This window comes from Petromyzon marinus, assembly GCF_048934315.1.
Source record: "Petromyzon marinus isolate PM22_M1 ecotype Great Lakes invasive population chromosome 68 unlocalized genomic scaffold, UKy_Petmar_22M1.pri1.0 chr68_unloc.1, whole genome shotgun sequence".
Classification (NCBI taxonomy): Eukaryota; Metazoa; Chordata; class Hyperoartia; order Petromyzontiformes; family Petromyzontidae; genus Petromyzon; species Petromyzon marinus.
Window position 1 is genome coordinate 6,870,789 of NW_027422597.1, and position 21,451 is coordinate 6,892,239.

The window sequence follows — 21,451 nt, forward strand, 5'->3', positions numbered from 1 at the left end:
CTGCTTAAGATTATCATAAGTGCAACTAAAAGTATTTCAGTGAGAGTGTTGCTCGTGTTGGAATAAATTAATCTCGATTCAAATCGCTCGTTATTGCGAATTATCAGAGATAGAATGCTCATTAAGTGAGATACGCCTGTATAGATGTACAAATTGCGCAAGAACATACATTCCTGCCAATTTATTTTACACCAAATGCAAGCCTGGGGCAAAACAACAACAACAGCAAGAGTCCCGGACTACACCATGACAAGAATAACAACAGTCCCAAACAAGAGAACAACAGTCCCCAACCACTCCAAGACAACACCAACAATCCCACACCAAGACAACAACAATAACAGTCCCAGACCATTACCGGATATGTACAACAACAGTTCCAGACCACACCAAGATAATAACGTACCTCAATTACATTTTACATTCACATTAAAATATTGCTACACGGTGAGTAAGGATCAATGTTACAAAACACATTTCCAAATGTGGCTGATGTATCTGGCACTACTAACCTTCTGCTTCAGAATATTTTTAAGGGAAGGTGAACGATGTTTGGCGAGGAAACAAGGTTGTTCCATAACGTTGGAAGAACCTTGTTTGATACATACTACAGCACTCACTGATTCACTACACCTCGTCATCATAAAAAATAGAGGTTGACGTTTGAAAAATGTATATGTATGATAGATTCAATATTAATAATGTATGAATGACATGCTTAAATATATTTACATAAACTAATCTGACGTGAGTGACGCGAAGCGAACTATAATTTCTGCTGTGGCTGGGTCACGTGGCCCGTGCAACAGTAGTATAAATGACAGTGTTCTGGGGATAGAAGATCATGCTCTGGGAAGAGAACCTTAAGGTGAGTGTGTGGGTTACTCCTGACTGGTCTCGTTATTAACAATTCAGGTGGTGTGTGTGGTGGACAGGTGACTCGCAGGTAAGTGCCTCTGAGCTGGCACCCTTTGAGACCCTGCCTGCCTGGTGTGATGTTGGCAAACAAGATGTTGATATCGGATGTTTGTGTTTCTTTTCATTACAAATCCGGTATGTAAAGCACTGCCTCAAAATCAATGAAAAAAACAACGGGCAACAGCATCAGCAGAAAGCAACGCCTGAATATAAAGATGTGAATTTAAGTGGCAATTATGCAACGTTAGTTTGAATGTTCAATAAAACTTTACTGACAAATCCACTGATTGCGTTTGTCTAAACGTGACGTCGATTGCACAAATCTCGTGCTTCCTCTCTCTTTTTGCTCTCTTCCTGTCTCTCTCTATCTCTACTCATTGGTTTTTTCGGTAAAGTCACGTATGTGGAAATCCAATAAAATTATATTAAAACAAAAACAATCACGACGTTTCGACCACAACGCAAGCGATCTCCATCAGGTGTCAAGAACAAATCACGGAGGTAAATACAACAAAAAGATGAGAGACGAGAAGTCAACAAACCTGAAAAAACATTATGTGAAGCACATCCAGTCAGGCCAACAACACAGACACTTCCTGGCGGATCACGAATTTCAAAAGAGTGTTAAATTTCGTGTTCAACCTTTGGATTGCACATACCAGCATAGATAGAATGAAAAATACGAGGTACACGGTCAGTAGAAATACATATACAAGTCCACCAAGAGGTAAGGAGGGAGGAAAGACGGACAGGGAGGCAAAGAGAGAGGGGGGCGGGGGGCGGAGGGATGAACAGAAGCTTAAATAGGAAATACGGTTGGAGGGGGGGAGGGGCCAGAGAGAGCGGCAGCTCAAACACGCACATCTTACACATACAAAACGGCAGCTCAAAAAGGGCCACCTCTTGAAAATACAAAACGGCAGCTCCTAAAAATTACCACCTCTTGTAAATACAAAATGGCAGCTCAAAAAAGGGCACATCTTACACGTAATTAGAATGGTAACTTCCCCGTAGAAGTGTGATAATAAAGTATTAAAGCTTTCGTTACTGCATAAAATTACTCATTGTTTTTTTTCGGTAAAGTCACGTATGTAGAAATACAATAAAATTATGTTAAAACAAAAACAATCACGACGTTTCGATCACAACTCAAGCGATCTTCATCAGGTGTCAAGAACAAATCACGGAGGTAAATACAACAAAAATGAGAGACGAGAATTCAACAAATCTGAAAAAACATTATGTGAAGCACATCCAGTCAGGCCAACAACACAGTTAGACACTTCCTGGCGGACCACGAATTTCAGAAGAGTGTTAAATTTCGTGTTCAACCTTTGGATTGCACATACCAGCATAGATCGAATTAAAAAATAAGTGGTACACTGTCAGTCGAAATACATATACAAGTCCACAAAGAGGAAACGGGGGAGGAAAGACGGACAGGGAGGCAGAGAGAGGGGGGGGGGGGCGGAGGGATGAACAGAAGCTTAAATAGGAAATACGGTTGAAGGGGGGGGGCGGGGCCAGAGAGAGCGGTAGCTCAAACACGCACATCTTACACATACAAAACGGCAGCTCAAAAAAGGACCACCTCTTGTAAATACAAAACGGCTGCTCAAAAAATGACCACCTCATGTAAATTCAAAACGGCAGCTCAAAAAGGGCACATCTTGCACATAATTACAATGGCAACTTCCCCGTAGAAGTGTGATAATAAAGCATTAAAGCTTTCGTGACTGCATAAAATCACTCATTGGTTTTTTCGGTAAAGTCACGTATGTAGAAATACCATAAAATTATATTAAAACAAAAACAATCACGACGTTTCGATCACAACGCAAGCGATCTTTATCAGGTGTCAAGAACAAATCACGGAGCTAAATACAACAAAAAGATGAGAGACGAGAATTCAACAAATCTGAAAAAAACATGTGAAGCACATCCAGTCAGGCCAACAACACAGCTAGACACTTCCTGGTGGATCACGAATTTCAGAAGAGTGTTAAATTTCGTGTTCAACCTTTGGATTGCACATACCAGCATAGATAGAATGAAAAATAAGAGGGACACGGTCAGTAGAAATACATATACAAGTCCACCAAGAGGTAAGGAAGGAGGAAAGACGGACAGGGAGGCAGAGAGAGAGAGATGGGGGGGGGCAGAGGGATGAACAGAAGCTTAAATAGGAAATACGGTTGGAGGGGGGAAGGGGCCAAAGAGAGCGGTAGTGCAATCCAAAGGTTGAACACAAGATTTAACACTCTTCTGAAATTCGTGATCCGCCAGGAAGTGTCGAACTGTGTTGTTGGCCTGACTGTACGTGCTTCACATGTTTTTTCAGATTTGTTGAATTCTCGTCTCTCATCTTTTTGTTGTATTTACCTCCGTGATTTGTTCTTGACACCTGATGAAGATCGCTTGCGTTGTGATCGAAACGTCGTGATTGTTTTTGTTTTAACATAATTTTATTGTATTTCTACATACGTGACTTTACCGAAAAAAACGATGAGTAATTTTATGCAGTCACGAAAGCTTTAATACCTTATTATCTCTCTATCTCTCTTTGCTATCCACACTGCATCACATGAAGAATAAAAACGACTCTTGATGTCTTTGGTCAATCGTCCACAATTTATTTATCCAATACATGATTTATTTTTGTGATCAAGAGCTCAGAACACAGACATCACAGAGGGAGATACAAATTACGAACATGTGTCGAACCCGGTACAATAAACCTTCAAATGGGGGCCCGTCTGAAGGCCCTTGGGCTCGCTGCTCTACCACAAGTAGAGGCAACAATCGGGAGCAGCATATTCACTGGGAAGGGAAGAATAAGGAAGAGGGGGAGGAAGGAGAATAATTTAACCAAACTAGACAGGAAATAAAGTAACATAAGCGCAATGTCTGGGGTTATCCTTCTTGTTTTCCCCCAGGAGCAACGGTGCCTACTACAAAGTTTAAGCGTCAAGAGTTCTTCCCCGCGCCCCATCCATTATTGTTCTGGTTATTCACGCAGGGTTCACTAAAAATGGGGACCACATAGCCTCATACGCCAATTATTTTCCTTTCATCTCCTGGCTAAGGTGTTCCATTCCCGCCAAAGCAAGGGGAATGCTGTACCACAGACCCCAAGAGGGGGTTCATGATTTTCCAATTCACCCATATGGTCTTTCTTTCTACATTATAAAAGGTTTGGAGGAACGCATGTTGGTATCCCGATAGCCCTCTTGGTTTAAAGCTCCGCAAAGTTGAGTCCACTAAGAAGCTCGGCTCTGTGCCCCAGATCCAATTAAAATAATCCTTTATATCCTCGAAGAATTCTACAATATCTGGGCATGTCCAGAAGGCATTTTGTTACATCTGTACCATGCCTTGCGGGCATGTAGGGCAATTACAAAAGGAATTTATTAATGTGGCTCTCCTGTCATTGGTCAGGTAGGACCCATGCCTGAATTTGAATTAAATTATTTTTAGCGGAAGTGGCCTGGGGCCTGTTGTCCTGCCCCAACTATATTTGAGTCCTTTTCTGGTGAGGGATGTCCTTTCCCAGCAGCCTTTCCCTCTCAGCTTTCTAGTTTTGGCTCTAACCTGGTATCGATCTCCAACAGTAAGGTGGTATACATGCGGAAACTTGAATTTTCATTTTTGTCCACCAGACCATCTAAGATGGGGTGAGTGCTGTGGTCAAAGTTTGTGTTTGTAGCTTTGGAGATGTTATCCCTCATCTTAGGTATCGTTTTTCAGAAGGTCCCTACCCTTTCCAGTCCTGTCGCTCTCCAGCCAGGCCAGTTAGCCCTTGTGCATTCTATTGTTAGTGATTGGTTGCCCAACAAAGGCAATTGTCTACGTATGGAGGGGAATGAGATTCGCCTGTTGTTGCATCTCCCCAAGGTGTAAGAAACCATCCATAATGGTTTAGGACACGGCATCTATCTTTGATATGGGCATAGGTAACTACAGCAAATGACCAGTGGCTCACCGAGCCTTCTTCATACTTTTTCCATGTCCCTTTCTTTTTCGAGTTGATGCAGTGTCTAACGTTCTGAAAGCGATTCATTTGTCTTATTTTCGGAAATCTGAAAGAGCCAAGCCCCCTTCTCTCCTCAATAACGTAAGGGAATGATAGTCCATTTGCTCTATTTTGTGATTCCATATGAATGAGGGTATGTGTGAATGAAGCGTTTTAAAGAAAGCTTTCAGAATACCATCTACGATTAGCCTCCTCCCGTCAAGGTGCATCTGCAATGCCATCATCTTGAGTAGGTGTGCCCTGTTGGAAAGGGAAAGGTGAATATCCGTCCATGTCTCCAGTGAGGTAGTGATTTCCTGGACCATGGGGGGGGGGGGGGGTTCTGAAGAGAGATGCGAGACAGGAAGGGACCATTATCTAAAGATACTTAATTGGCACTGGGCACCACCTGAAGGGCGAGAGGGTGAAAACCCTTCAGTTGGCTTCGTGGTAGCAGGGGATAAGGGGACCAACTCTGATTAAGTTATGTTTATTTTATACGCTGGTTCTGTTAGGGTGATGACGACGTCATCCGTGTACAGATTGATTTTATTTTCCTCTTTCCATTTTCTCACCCTACCACCTGTTGGTGTTTCAGAATGCTCTCAGTAGAGGGTTCAATAGCCCTTTGAATATTAGCAGCGAGAGGGGATAGCCTTGGCTGGTGCCCCTACCCAATGTAAAGCCATCGAAAGTTAAGCCGTATAGAGGCGATTTGTGTCCGGTTCCCCCGAGATTGAACCAGCCTCGCCAGGATGTTGTTTGTAGAGGGAGAAGGATCATGGAAGGGGATCCTGGCTTTCGTATATAGGAGGATGTCTTGGTCATTTAAACTTTCTCTCGTTCCAGTTTAGTTATGTTGATCTCTTTCATGGTACCTTGTGATTGCATGGTTTTGTAGTCTTCATGCAGCACACGTTGCTTGTTTCTGATATTTGAATTGATTGACATTAATTCCCTGACCTTCTTTCCGACTTCCTCCTTAATCAACTTATGATCCAGGACTTGGTTTTCCAGCAACCAGGAGCTACGTGCCAAACACCAATCACGGGCACCAGGAATTATTTTATAACCATGCGCATCACCGATGCTACCGAATGACTGAGCAAACCGGGAGGGATAAGGAACAATGATAAATAAATAATCACGATCCCGGTGTGCATAAACCCAGAGATGGGGATGGGGAGGGTGATAGGGGAGGCCATGAGTTTCGAATCGCGAGAGGAGGGGAGAATTTAGCGGCTCTTCCTCCCCATTCTACTTCTGAGCGAGGTGCATAAGTGGAGGGGCATCATCCAATTGGCTTCCCTGCAATGTTCTATGCAAAACTTTATCATCAGCTCTCTTGCATCTGGAGTCATTAATCCTTCGTCATATTATGTGGTTGTTGTGTTTGTTTCCTGTTAGTTCGCTTGTGACTTACAAGACCAACGTTTGAGCGACACAACCTTCTGCAAAGATCATGTGTGTGGAGAAATAACGCGAGCTGCTGGCGCAAAAGTGTAACTGCGATGTATGACAGTACTTACACCAGGAGGCGATAGTATAGATGGGAGGGGGATATCTGGGGGAAAGGTCACAGAAAGGGCACATAGGGGAAGCCCCGGGAACCCGCTCGTAGTTTCTTAGAAAGGGGCGTGGCCAGGGCGGAGCAAGGCAACACTGGGAACATAAAAGGGGGCCCTGAGCGAGAGCTCGGGGCTGCTGATTGTAAGTGAAGTCCCTGCCGTGCTGCTCAAGTCCATCATCGTGCTGCTCAAGTCCATCGTCGTCATCATCACCATTCTTCTCTTAGTGGCCGCTGCCATCGTCGCCTGATATTGCGCTGTTATGTAGTTTTTGGCTGTATCGGTCAGCGCCACCGGTGTTAGAAGGCTAGTGTTGTGTATAGGCTAGGGTGTGTGTAGTCTAAGCGACTGTAGGGTGTGTGAAGGGAGAATGTGAGTATAATAAAATAAGTTCCTCCAAGAATTACCGCATCTAAGTTGAACCACTACACATGCACAGTGGCCTGAAGCGGAAAACTTGATCAAGGAAGCAGGAGCGCTGTACAGCATATCACATGGGCCAGTTCTGTTGCGCATGTATCTCGTAGAGACCAGGCCGAAGGCAATTTTGGAGGGGTGGTTCCAACTTATGTTAAAGGACAGTGAATTCCACCCTTGCTTCCACAGTATGCTTGGTGCTGCATATCTCGCCTAAAACACCACCACCACACGTGGCTATCGACATACTTTTTAAGTGTCTGGAACAGCTAATCTATGCACAAAAAGTGCAACTGGATCTTGTAAACTTGATATATGTGCTTGTGTGTTTATACATTTTGTTTAGATCGACTAACTCACAAATGAGTACCTGGTGCAGTGTCTAAACATCGCTACTAGCGAGACAAAGGCGGCCCGGTGGGCATGGTGCTAGAAACCCACCCCCTTGTGTGCCACGCTGACCTTCATGGGTGCCCGCTAACAGCACTTTCCCAAAACGTTTGTTAAGGGCTAGACAGGGGATATTTTCCTTCGTAACGTATGTAATTGAAACTTTTATTAGTTGCTAATATTCACGCTAAAACATTGATTCTGTTATTCCCAAAGTGGTTGGAAAAAATGTGGGTGTGCCCATTTCATCTAAACATCGATCCTCATGGTGGTCCTATCACCCTATTTCTGACTATCGGAAATCAAAAACTAAACAATCACCCTCCCTTATCATAGATTCGTGTGTTTTACGAAATCATTGTTTAAATATTCTGTCTTTCATTCATTGGAGTGGGATGCTGTAAACTTTCCAAATATCCATAGCTGTATGCAATGCCTGCAGCTACTCCTTAAATTCGGTAAAAATTATCAAATTGCGTGATTGCTCCCCATTACCAGAACGTCAATTTACCAGTGCGCCTGCCTCTCTGTCATATATTCGGAAGAATGGCGAGCACCCCATGGCGGGGTGTGGAGTTGAGCAGATGATAGGGGTAGCAATAAGGGGTAGGATAACTACCTACAGCCCTGTCACTACCTACCCCGGTCACTACTGTTTCATTACACTACCTGCCCCAGTCACTACCTACCGCTGTCAGAATCTGCCCATGTCACTACCTACCCCTGACACTACCTACCCCTGTCACTATCTACCCCTGTCACTACCTACCCCTGTCACTACCCACCTCTGTTACTACCTACTCCGGTCACTACCTACCGCTGTCACTACCTAACCCTGTCACTACCTACCCCTGTCGCTATCCACCCCTGTCACTATCTACCCCGGTCACTAACTACCCCTGTCGCTATCCATCCCTGTCACTACCTACCCCTGACACTACCTACTCCTATCAATATCTACCCTGTCACTACCTACCCCTGTCACTACCTACCCCTCTAACTACCCACCCCTGTCACTACCCACCTCTGTCACTACCTACCCCTGTCACTATCTACCCCTGTCACTATCCACCCCTGTCACTACCTACCCCTGTCACTACCTTCCCCTGTCCCTACCTGCCCCTACCTTCCCCTGTCACTACCTACCCCTGTCACTAGGTAGGTACTACCTACCCCTGTCACTACCTACCCCTGTCACTACCTACCCCTGTCACTACCTACCGCTGTAACTAGCCATCCCTGTCACCACCCACCCCTGTCACTACCTACCCCTGTCACTACCTACCACTGTCAATATCTACCCCTGTCACTACATACACCTGTCACTACCTACCCCTGTCACTACCTACACCTGTCACTATCTACCCCTGTCACTTCCTAACCTTGTCACTACGTACTCCTGTCACTAACTACTGATGTCACTACCTATCCCTGTCACTACCTACCCCTGTCACTACCTACCCCTGTCACTACCTACCCCTGTCACTGCCCACCCCTGTCACTACCTACCCCAGTCACTGTCTACCCCTGTCACTACCTACCCCTCTCACTACCTACCCCTGTCACTGCCCACACCTGTCACTATCTACCCCTGTCACTATCTACCCATGTCACTATCTACCCCTGTCACTACCTACCACTGTCACTACCTACCCCTGTCACTACCTACCCCTGACACTACCTACCCTTGTCAATACCTACCCCTTTCGCTACCTACCCCTGTCCCTACCCACCCCTGTCACTACCTACCCCTGACACTACCTACCCCTGTCACTACCTACCCCTTTCACTACCTACCCCTCTCCCTACCCACCCCTGTCACTATCTACCCCGGTCACTATCTACCCCTGTCACTACCTACCACTGTCACTACCTACCCCTGTCACTTCCTACTCCTGTCACTACCTATCCCTGTCACTACCTACCCCTGTCACTACCTACCCCTGTCACTACCTACCCCAGTCACTGTCTACCCCTGTCACTACCTACCCCTGTCACTACCTACCCCTATCACTACCTACCCCTGTCACTAACCACACCTGTCACTACCTACCACTGTCACTACCTACCCCTGTCACTACCTACCCCTTGCGCTACCTACCCCTGTCCCTACCCACCCCTGTCACTACCTACCCTTGACACTACCTACCGCTGTCACAACCTACCCCTTTCACTACCTACTCCTGTCCCTACCCACCCTGTCACTACCTACTCCTGTCACTATCTACCCCTGTCACTATCTACCCCTGTCACTACCTACCACTGTCACTACCTACCCCTGTCACTATCTACCCCTGTCACTACCTACCCCTGTCACTACCTACCCCTGTCACTATCTACCCCTTACACTAACAACCCCTGTCACTTCCTCCCCCTGTCACTACCTACCCCTGTCACTACCTACCCCGGTCACTGTCTACCCCGGTCACTGTCTACCCCTGTCACTACCTACCCCTGTCACTACCTACCCCTGTCACTATCTACTCCTGTCAATACCTTCCCCTGCCACTAGCCACCCCTGTCACTACCCACCCCTGTCACTACCTACCCCTGTCACTTTCTACCCATGTCACTATTTACCCCTGTCACTACCTACTCCTGACACTACCTACCCCTGTCACGACCTACCCCTTTCACTACCTACCCCTGTCCCTACCCACCCCTGTCACTATCTACCCCTGTCCCTACCCACCCCTGTCACTACCTACCCCTGTCACTACCTACCCCTGTTGATGGGCGGGGGGAGGGGCGTGTGGGGACCAGGGCAAATCCGACTACGTGGGCCTGCCTGATGCATTCAAACCAAACTGGAAGTAGTACATTAGAGACCATCATGTCGAAGCACGCCCCCCGCCCCCCCAAAGCGCGGGGCCCGGGACTGGTCACCCCAATTCGCCATACCCTAGGGACAGCTCTGGCCACCTGAAGCGATATCCCCTTAAGTGGCAGTTATTTTTACATGAGGAATAATTAATAGTGGTTGTTCAATCCAATAATTTTATAATTGTTTGTATATGAGCGTAGACTGTTTTACATTTTTTTTAAATAAATGTGTTGTTTTTATATGGTATGTCTTTAAATAAGATATGTGTGACAGCCATTCATTAAAATATGAAGTGTGTGAGAAGAGGTATGACGAGTTAAACAAGATAAAGGAGTGAGATGACGCTATTCACACAATGATGCTGGAACAAAGACTGAGGAGGAAGAGGAAGGAGTGTCGTGCATCATAGCGCACATCACTACTACAGTTGGAGTACTATAGCACTATAGTACCAGCTCGCTATAACGCGAATCTAGCATGTGATGGATTACTCGCGACAATGCGAGTTTAGAGCGCAATTGACTACTCGCTATAACGCGAGTCTAGCATGTGATGGACTACTAGCGACAATGCGAGTTTAGAGCAATGGACTACTCGCTATAACGCGAGTCTAGCATGTGATGGACTACTCGCGACAATGCGAGTTTAGAGGGAGATGGACTACTCACTATAACGAGAGTCTAGCATGTGATGGATTAATCGCGACAATGCGAGTTTAGAGCGCGATGGACTACTCACTATAACGCGAGTCTAACGCGTGACGCATTACTCGCATTAACGCGGCTCTAGCCTGTGACGTACAACTCGCTATAACGCGAGTCTAAAATGTGGTGAACTGCTCCCAAAAACGCGAGTCTAGCATGTAAAGGACTACCCGCTATACCGCGAGTCTTGTGTTTGACAGACTTTTTTCTGGCCGGCGTATTTGTTGGCAGCATTGTTCGGTGACGCTGAAAGCTTGTAGTTCTGGATTTGCAATTCCGCATAATCATCAGTTACTAAATGTAGACGAATCCCCTATTTGCGACCGACCAGGCCCCAGTATTCGTGAGTGGACATGCCGGACCACCGGCACCAGGGAGATGTGTGCAGAATGTTACATTCGAAACTGCAAATAGCTCTGAACTTGCTATTGTGCATTTTTACTTTATACATACGTACTTCCAGGCGACTCGTTTATACATTTTGGTATAAATAAGTCGTTCGTGAGATCAATGAAAGAGAACGCGAATGCAATAAGGGAAAGTGTAATGACAAGTGCTCCCGAAAGTGCTAAAATGATAACTGCATTATCTCCCAATGAGGCATCGTTCCTGAATTCCTCACAATCACCACCACCTCAATCGTCGTCAAAGCATCATGATCAAAGGTAATAAAAAAAACATTGGACTACCTGGCTTCGCCCGGGACTTGGATTCACCACACCCGGCCGCCTTTGTCTCCCCAGTGGCGATGTTCACACCACAACAGTTACTCCTTTGAGGCTGAGTCGACCTAGGGGAGGCCCAGGACCGGTTCAAATAATCGTCACCGGTAGTGGCCGTGTGCGGGAATAGAACTTGGGTCGCCGGGTTCGTAGCACGGCGCGCTAACCACTCCACTACAATGTGTTACGCCTCCACATGCGAGGGTCACGTGACAGATTTGACGTCACAGCTCACTTGCCGTGAAAAAAAATCCATAACTGAGCTCCCACCCCCTAAAGAAAAAGTGTATTTTTATAATGTTTACATGGTGTACAGTCTGGAAAGTACCCACATGGCAAATTTCAAGTTTGTTGCATGTCGGGAAGTACACTAAACATTTTGAACAGATACACATATTCACAACTTTGCCTTTTATACATATGGAGACTAGCTGTACTACCCGGCTTCGCCCGGGACTTGAATCCACCACACCCGGCCGCCTTTATCTCCCCAGTGGCAATGTTCACACACCACAGCGGTTGCTCGTTTGAGGCTGAGTAGACCTAGGGGAAGCCCAGAAGTGGTTGAAATAATCGTCACCGGTGGTGGCCGTGAGCGGGAATCGAACTCGGGTCGCCGGGTTCGTAGCGCAGCGCGCTAACCACGACACTACAATGCGTAACGCTTCCACATGCGCGGGTCACGTGACAGATTTGACATCACAGCTCACTTACCGTGCTAAAACTGTCTTTTCATGATTTTTGCATGGTGTACAGTCTGGAAAGTACCCACATGGCAATTTTCCAGTTTGTTGCATGTCGGCAAGTACGCTAAACATTTTTAACAGACACACATATTCACAACTTTGCCTTTTATATATATGGAGATTATTTGCAGTCATTGTTATCAAACATTTACCATCTTCAAACTATGTTCACTGATACCAGAAACATAACCATTTTTCCAATGGAAGGTTTCTGCATTCGTGAACGTTATCAAGATTCTAACACTCACGGATAGACAGGGTTTGCTGTATTGTACTGATGCGTACTGTACTGCACTTGTTCTGTTGGAAGCATTTTTTAGGTTTTAATTTGAAGTGAGCTTCCCTCAAGCAATGAAGGAACCTGTTTTAGGTGGAGTGATAAGTTCATTGACTAGATCACGTCATCTAAAACTCAAAGCCAAATAGGAAAACTAGGGATTAGTTCACGATTTGTAATACGACTCTCCCTCATTATGTTTCATGTACACCCTACATCAACCTAAACATTAAACGTGAAGTATTTTGAATGTAAAATAGGATTAATGTGTCCTAGTTTGAAAAATAACTCATAGAGTATATATATTCATAATACAGGTTTTTGTGGTTAGATCGCGTAAATATATAAAATTGTCTTAAACCCGCCACCACCCGACAGGGCCAATTAGTAAGGTGTTTGACGTAAACAGCACATGCCACTTCGTTACTAGTACAGCACACGGTGTGTTGGCCTTGCTCTCTAACACACCGGTGTGCTGTACTAGTAACCAACAGCATGTTTGTTTATGTGACAAACCTTACTAATTGGCTGTGTCGGGTGGTTGCAGGTTTGATGACACATTTATATATTTACGCGATCTAACAAAAAAAACCTGTATTAAGAATGATTTTGGTCCTGACAGCCTACTTGTTAAAGTAAATAGAATGAAAACAACATGTAGTGTACAGGAAGTAAAAATTGTGAGCGGCTGAACCTCACTGCCTCCCCACTGGAGGCTGGGAACACCACGTGGCCTGCGAATGGTCGAGCCATAGGGGCACAATCGGTGAATAAAATTGACCCAAAACAGCAAAACCGCGAGGAAAGCGTTTGCTGTACTGTGTTGTATCAACATTTATTTCAGAGGAGCTGTATTTCTCTTGCAGACAAGGCTCTCTGAACCTCAGTCATACTTGTCAAGTATCAAACCTTGTCATTGTCTGCTGTTCTTTCATTGTCTTTATCTATAATTTAGCTATTGCTAGTAAATAATCTGACACAATGTTTTTTTTACAATTGCCCAACATGATGTTATACTGCTTTTTCACCGTTTGTTGTCAATAGTGAAGTTGTTATTGAATTGTCGATAACTTCTGAGTCGACATGCAAAATTTTAAGTGCACGACTATTACAAATGTGTCAATAAAATGTGGTATTGAAAGTCAAAACTGTGAAAATCACAATGTTGAAATTCCTTTCATAATTTTACCAAATCTGTATCTTGTAATGTGCAGGAAGAAAGGAGAAAATGCCTTATCCATTGGCCTTACACACCTGTGGAGGACAAGGAGGAACAGACTTCAACTTTGATGGGAGGAACAATGGAGCAACGCTGGAAAAAATATGGGTGTGGGTTGGAGGGTGGCAGATCAAGTGCGTGAAGGCCTGGCTGACGGACGGAAGGTCTGCACAGTACGGCAGTCCCTCGGGATCTCAGAAAGAGTTTGTGTTCCAGCCCGGGGAGCTGTTTTCGTCCCTCTCACTGTGGGGGAATGGGGCTGGCACACGCATGGGCGCCTTCAAGTTCAGGACAAGCAAAGGCAGGGATTTCTTCGTGCAGATGACAGACTGGGGCCTAAAGACAGAGTACCCAGTCGACATCGGCTCTGGTATCTGCCTTGGACTTCAGGGCAAAGCCAGTTCAGACATCGACTGCATGGGCTTCATCTTCATTAATTCGGTGAAACGTTCAGAATTGATCAACGTAACATACCCTACACTACACAAAGAGCTTCCAAAAGTCCAGATGGAAGAGATCAAATCAATCAGTTACAAGAATAAGGGTTCTGTCCCCCAAACCTATAAAATGGAATCCTCCAAGACCTTGACCAAAACCTCCTCCTGGTCGATCTCAAACAAGCTGGAGGCAACCGTGAGCATCAGCGTCAAAGCCGGCATTCCGGATGTCGTGGAGGTTGCAAGTGGCTTTAGTTTCACCGTTGGCACCGAGAGTACGCGCGGTGTGGAGAATTCAGAATCGAAAACCGAGCTCCTCTCATTCGACGTCACGGTTCCTCCAGGCAAAACCACGGTGATCGACGTAACCATCGGTCGTGCAGATATCGATCTCCCGTACAAGGGAACGGTGCGCATGTCCTTATTGAACGGCGCCACCTTCGACATCCCAATGGAGGGTGTCTACAAGGGCCTCGCCTACACCAAAGCGACTGCAGAAACAAAGGAAAAGTGACACGGCATTGCAAAAGCACGCACGTACTGCGCTTTACCAGCTGCATGCTGCATGCAACGCTGCCTGTCTTTAAAAAATATTCATTGAAACCTGCGGTATAAAATATGATGCAATACATACGCCATTTCAGAGAGTACAGTTCTTGCAATTAAGGAACCTTTGAATCGGTGAAAAAAGAATTAACACAAAGATGCAGTTATTTCAACGACTTTTTCTCGCACATACCGTGCATAAGCGAGTGTGTTCGCTCAGAAATCACAATGAAATGATCATAATCATAATGTTTATTTATCCTGGAGGAATCCGATGATCTATGAATCGCTTTTTTACAGATGTCCAGAAGGGGCGAGTCAGCAAGTTACAACAACAAACAATACAAAACACGATAGGAGTCCAAAGTAGAGCAATGGTAAGCAAGTAGCTAAAACATAAATAAGTAAATAACAATAAAAAAGTATATACGTACAAATAGCATAAGTATATTCCTGACGATTTTTCAAAACTAAATGCAAACTTGGGCAAGGCAACAAAACGACGACAAAAACAGTTCCAGACCAAACCAACACTGCAGAGCGTATCTTCATAATATTGTATATTACGACATCCACGTTTGAATGATACCAAACGAAACGGTGACAGAAAGACAAAGATTCCTCAAACAATCAACCAATCTTCATTTGTGTTGGGACAGCTATTTTCAGAAACGCTCATATTTGTTTTCCATTTCACACTGCATGGAAAATTCAAATTATGACAACTGGCCTCGAATTAGCAACAGTTTCTCCAAAGTTGACATCCACAAATTCAGTATCATCACCACCACCATCTGGATTTTTGTATATTGATTACAATTGCATGCTCTTTTATTATAGGAAATTGCATGCAAATAGTCATTTGCATGTTATGCAATGCTTTGGGATGGATATGCAAAATAAAATATCTTCAAAAATACATTGGATTGTGTTTGTATTCAGTATCGCCATTAACACATCCACAAACGTTTGAGCCAGCATCACTGAAAACCTCAGTTCGAATCCAGGCAGTTGCCTGTGATTAAACTGCACACTCAACTGTGGTGAGTTGGTGGTCTTAATCCGGTCACGAATCACTGCATGAAGACAAACCCTTATGTCAGTTTTAAAAAGGTAAGCTTGTAAGTGTGCACATAACTCGTAGCAGAAGTGAGAACTTGTTTTTTAATTAGCATTTCAATCGCACGTGATCAACCTGGAATATCGATTCTCGACAGAGAGAGATGTACACGTTGCTCAGAGGTCAAAGTGCTGACCTGATTTCGAATCCAGGACCTTAGCAGTGTCAGCTCAGCAATCAAACCTCTGAGACACCTGACCACCTCCTCTCCAAAGCATCTTAGGGTTGCTTGATACAGTCTGATTATTTCAGGCAACTTCAAATTTGTCGTGAATTCATCTTCTTTGGTTCTTTCGGTAAAGTGACGTAGAATGAGAATAAAATAATCAATTGATAAAATAAAAAAAAACACAATCAAATTCTCACGACGTTACGGCCACAACACAAGCGGCCTTCATCAGGTGAAGGGACGAGACTGTCTGGAGGACAGCGCTGGAGCGAACAAAGCCAAGCTCAGATCGCGACCTTTAAGCTGTGTGAGAAGAAACAGAGCGCCTTGACAAAGGAATTAGCATATAATTTAGCATTTAAATAGCTGAGTGATTAGCTTGTGACTGGTCACAGAAATGTCTATGTTAAAGTCAAAGCATATACATTCACAGAGGCACCTAGTACAAATGAAACAGGAGAAAAAAGCATTGAAATAACTAGGAGAATTTAGCATTGAAATAACTGAGTGATTAGCTTGTGACTGGTCACAGAAATGGCTATGTTAAAGGCAAAGCCTACACATCTGAGCTAGTAACAGTAACTGGGTATACACTACACTATATAATGAATACTATATAGTAAACCAATAAAAAACTAAAATATTAATTACCTCAATGTTATCAATAAACTCTATATAGTCTCCAATCAGCTAAGCTACCAACAATAAGTCGTTATATATCACAATTTCGATTTAAAGCTTTCGTGACTGCAATGATTCATCTTCTTTGGTTCTTTCGGTAAAGTCACGTAGAATGAGAATAAAATAATAAATTGATAAAATAAAATAACACAATAATATTCTCACGACGTTTCGGCCACAACACAAGCGGCCTTCATCAGGTGAAGGGAGCGAGACTGTCTGGTAGGACAGCGCTGGAGTGAGAGAGCCACGTTCAGATCACGGCTTTTAAGCTGTGTGAGAGGAACAAAGAGCCTAGACGAAGGAATTAGCATAAAATTTAGCATTGAAATGGCTGAATGATTAGCTTGTGACTGGTCACAGAAATAGCTATGTTAAAAGTTAAAGCATACACATCCGCAGAGGCACCCATTGTTAAAAGGAATTAGCATAGAATTTAGCATTGAAATAGCTAAATTAAGGCATACACATCCGCAGAGGCACCCCTTGATAATGGGATTAGCATAGAATTTAGCATTGAAATGGCTGAGTGATTCGCTTGTAACTGCTACAGAAATAGTTACGTTGAAGTCAGAGCATACACATTCACCGAGGCACTTAGTACAAATCAAACAGGAGAATTTAGCATTGAAATAACTAGGCGAATTTAGCATTGAAATAACTGGGTGATTTGCTAGTGACTGGTCACAGAAATGACTACACATCTGAGCTATTCACAGTACTATATAGTGAACCAATAAAAACTAAAATATAAATTACCTTCATGTTATCAATAAACTCTATATTCTCCAATCAGCTAAGCTACCAACCATAAGTCGTTATATATCACAATGCTATATGGCGAAAAAATGGGTGGATTCTTACCCTCAAATTTCCGTACCAAGGATAGCTACGGGCCCCGTTCAGACGGACGAGTTCGTCCATGGTCGGAACAGAGGAGGGGGAGAGAGACAGCTGCGAAGCCCTAGTATACTCCATGTTGTAAACCATACCATTAACCGTGGTGTGAGAAGTATTAAGAGGCAATGCTGGCGAAAGAGCTGCGGTCTGAAGGTCATCGAAAAAACTACAATTAATTAAGACAGAGTGGCTCATTGAACCATCATGTCTCCTTTTAATTAAGACATCCAGAAAGGGTAGTTTGCCATCTTTTTCGACCTCCATGGTAAATCTGATGGCTGGGTGTATGGAATTGATGTCTACAGGAAAGCTACCCATACAGATGCTTACTTGAAACCGGATTCCCACCACCATCCATCCCAGAAGAACTGCCTCATCAAGACTCTATACCATAGAGCCCAATGCATTTCCGACCAGGAACACATTACCAGTGAACTCAAGCACGTACACCAGGCTCTCAGGGCTAATGGCTACTCCGACTACACAATCCGCAAAGCCATCACTCCAGTCATGAAGAAGGATCCTCTTGTGGAGCCACTCAGAACCATCACCTTACCCTACATTGCAGGGGTCACTAAAAATATCTCCAAAATCCTGAATAAACACAAGATCCAGGTCCGATTCAACACAGTACACAAAATCCGTGATTTAGTTCCATCTGTAAAAGATGCTCTTCCAGACATACAGTACCCGGGCGTTTACAAACTAAAGTGCCTCTGTGGTAGTAGCTACATTGGAGAAACCAAAAGACATATCTCGGACCGCATCCGCGAACATAAAGCAGACTTGAAACACGGTCAGACGAACTCCTCTGCCGTGGCAGATCACTGTTACAATTCAGTGGGCTCACATGACATTGACTTCTCCAAGACGGAGGTTCTTTGCAAACCAACTGGCTACCATGAGAGATTCGTTCATGAGGCCATTCACATATACAAGCACAGAGACAATTTCAACCGAGAAGATGGATTCAGGCTTAGTAACCACTGGAAAGATGTGTTAAATCATTTCTGTTCTTAATTAATTGTAATTTTACGATGACCTTCAGACCGCAGCTCTTTCGCCAGCATTGCCTCTTAATACCTCTCACACCACGGTTAATGGTATGGTTTACAACATGGAGTATACTAGGGCCTCGCAGCTGTCTCTCTCCCCCTCCTCTGTTCCGACCATGGACGAACTCGTCCGTCTGAACGGGGCCCGTAGCTATCCGTGGTACGGAAATTTGAGGGTAAGAATCCACCCATTTTTTCGCCATATAGCATTGTGATATATAACGACTTATGGTTGGTAGCTTAGCTGATTGGAGAATATAGAGTTTATTGATAACATGAAGGTAATTTATATTTTAGTTTTTATTGGTTCACTATATAGTACTGTGAATAGCTCAGATGTGTAGTCATTTCTGTGACCAGTCACTAGCAAATCACCCAGTTATTTCAATGCTAAATTCGCCTAGTTATTTCAATGCTAAATTCTCCTGTTTGATTTGTACTAAGTGCCTCGGTGAATGTGTATGCTCTGACTTCAACGTAACTATTTCTGTAGCAGTTACAAGCGAATCACTCAGCCATTTCAATGCTAAATTCTATGCTAATCCCATTATCAAGGGGTGCCTCTGCGGATGTGTATGCCTTAATTTATCTATTTCAATGCTAAATTCTATGCTAATTCCTTTTAACAATGGGTGCCTCTGCGGATGTGTATGCTTTAACTTTTAACATAGCTATTTCTGTGACCAGTCACAAGCTAATCATTCAGCCATTTCAATGCTAAATTTTATGCTAATTCCTTCGTCAAGGCTCTTTGTTCCTCTCACACAGCTTAAAAGCCGTGATCTGAACGTGGCTCTCTCACTCCAGCGCTGTCCTACCAGACAGTCTCGCTCACTTCACCTGATGAAGGCCGCTTGTGTTGTGGCCGAAACGTCGTGAGAATATTATTGTGTTATTTTATTTTATCAATTAATTATTTTATTCTCATTCTACGTGACTTTACCGAAAGAACCAAAGAAGATGAATCATTGCAGTCACGAAAGCTTTAAATCGAAATTTAACCGCCTCTACGGGGAGGGATTCCACACTTCCTTAAGATCATTCAACAGACTTCGGGATAAGAAGGCTCAACTAATCGAGTCTCTCACCTTTCTGAAGAGATGCCGCGACTCTAAGGTAATACCAACCGCATTTACACTAACCTCTGCTGTTGCAACTTCTCTCAATGCAAAACGAATTCTAGCTAGAACTAGCTTCGCTCTTATCTCGGAAAAAATCAGACTTACACGCACCGAACTCGATCAGTTAGACAAGACACTCTACAAATCACACTTAAAATTGACAGCAACAATGTCTACATCGGATTGGGAACATGTAGACAATATGACTACCTCTTCGGCTGCCACTATGTCGAACAAATGTAGGGACAATTTGATTTCCAAATTCAATCACCTCTCCAGCAAAAAATCGGATCCACACACCGAAAAGATAGACGTCAACAAAGTCGTAATTAATCGCAGTAACAGTTCCATTTCTGATGGTCTGAAATCCGTTTTAGCTAAAGGTCTAAACTTTGCTGTCACACCGAGACACTTACCGGTTAATGATATCATTGCCCATGTCGACGTTGCACTCAAGGGCTTGAGTCACATCTCTGCAGACGTAGCAAGATCTGAAATCGCTGCAACCCTCAAAAACGCTAAGTTGCCACCTAGCAACATCAGCAAAGACGAACGTTTTAAATTATCTCAATTAAAAAAGAGGGATGATATTGTCGTTCTCTCAGCCGACAAAGGCAATTCCACTGTCATCATGGACAAAACAGAATATAACAACAAAATTTAAGAACTACTCAACGATGGCAGCTATACAAAAATAAAAAGAGATCCCACCAACAGCCTGGTCACCAAAACGAACAAAATTATCTCTGATTCAACAGCATTAATTGATGAGAACAAACAGTTCTTGTTGAAACCCTCTGCTGCCAGACCACCAAGATTATATGGCCTTCCAAAGATACACAAAGAAGATACACCCCTTCGTCCCATCGTCTCTACTATCAGCTCCCCCACCTACAAACTGGCACGTTTTCTGGCTGATATACTGCGACCTTTCACTGGAAAAACCACCTCTGCGGTACTAAATTCTACTCACCTGGTATCGACAATCAAAGACATTTCCCTGTCCCCAAACGACCTGCTTGTCAGTTTTGATGTGGTGTCCTTGTTCACCAAAGTCCCGGTACCTGACACCATCGCTATCATTGAAGACCTGGTTCATCAAGGACTGCATACTGATGTACCCCCCCTGGTGAGACATTGCTTAACCAACACATACTTCACCTGGAATGGAACTTTCTACAAACAAACTGAGGGCACCCCAATGGGCTCCCCCCTATCTCCGGTTGTAGCCAACGTATTCATGGAAAAATTTGAAACTGACGCCATCCAGACTGCCACTCTACGCCCGACCTTATGGAAGAGGTACGTTGATGACACCTTTGTCATCTGGCCACATGGCCAGCCTGCTCTAGACCAATTCCGCGACCACATCAATTCCATACACCCAGCCATCAGATTTACCATGGAGGTCGAAAAAGATGGCAAACTACCCTTTCTGGATGTCTTAATTAAAAGGAGACATGATGGTTCAATGAGCCACTCTGTCTACAGGAAAGCTACCCATACAGATGCTTACTTGAAACCGGATTCCCACCACCATCCATCCCAGAAGAACTGCCTCATCAAGACTCTATACCATAGAGCCCAATGCATTTCCGACCAGGAACACATTACCAGTGAACTCA

The 21,451-nt window shown here is 44.2% G+C and overlaps 1 protein-coding gene across 1 annotated transcript; it reads left to right on the forward strand.

Annotated features, from left to right (window-relative positions):
- Nucleotides 1–788: 788 nt before the first annotated feature.
- Nucleotides 789–15,699, forward strand: LOC116958001 (aerolysin-like protein). The gene is made up of 2 exons (XM_032980466.2): nt 789–868; nt 13,793–15,699. The coding sequence occupies exon 2, from the start codon at nt 13,807–13,809 to the stop codon at nt 14,746–14,748; it is 942 nt and encodes a 313-aa protein (XP_032836357.1). The 5' UTR covers nt 789–868; nt 13,793–13,806; the 3' UTR covers nt 14,749–15,699.
- The last annotated feature ends 5,752 nt before the right edge of the window (nt 15,700–21,451 follow it).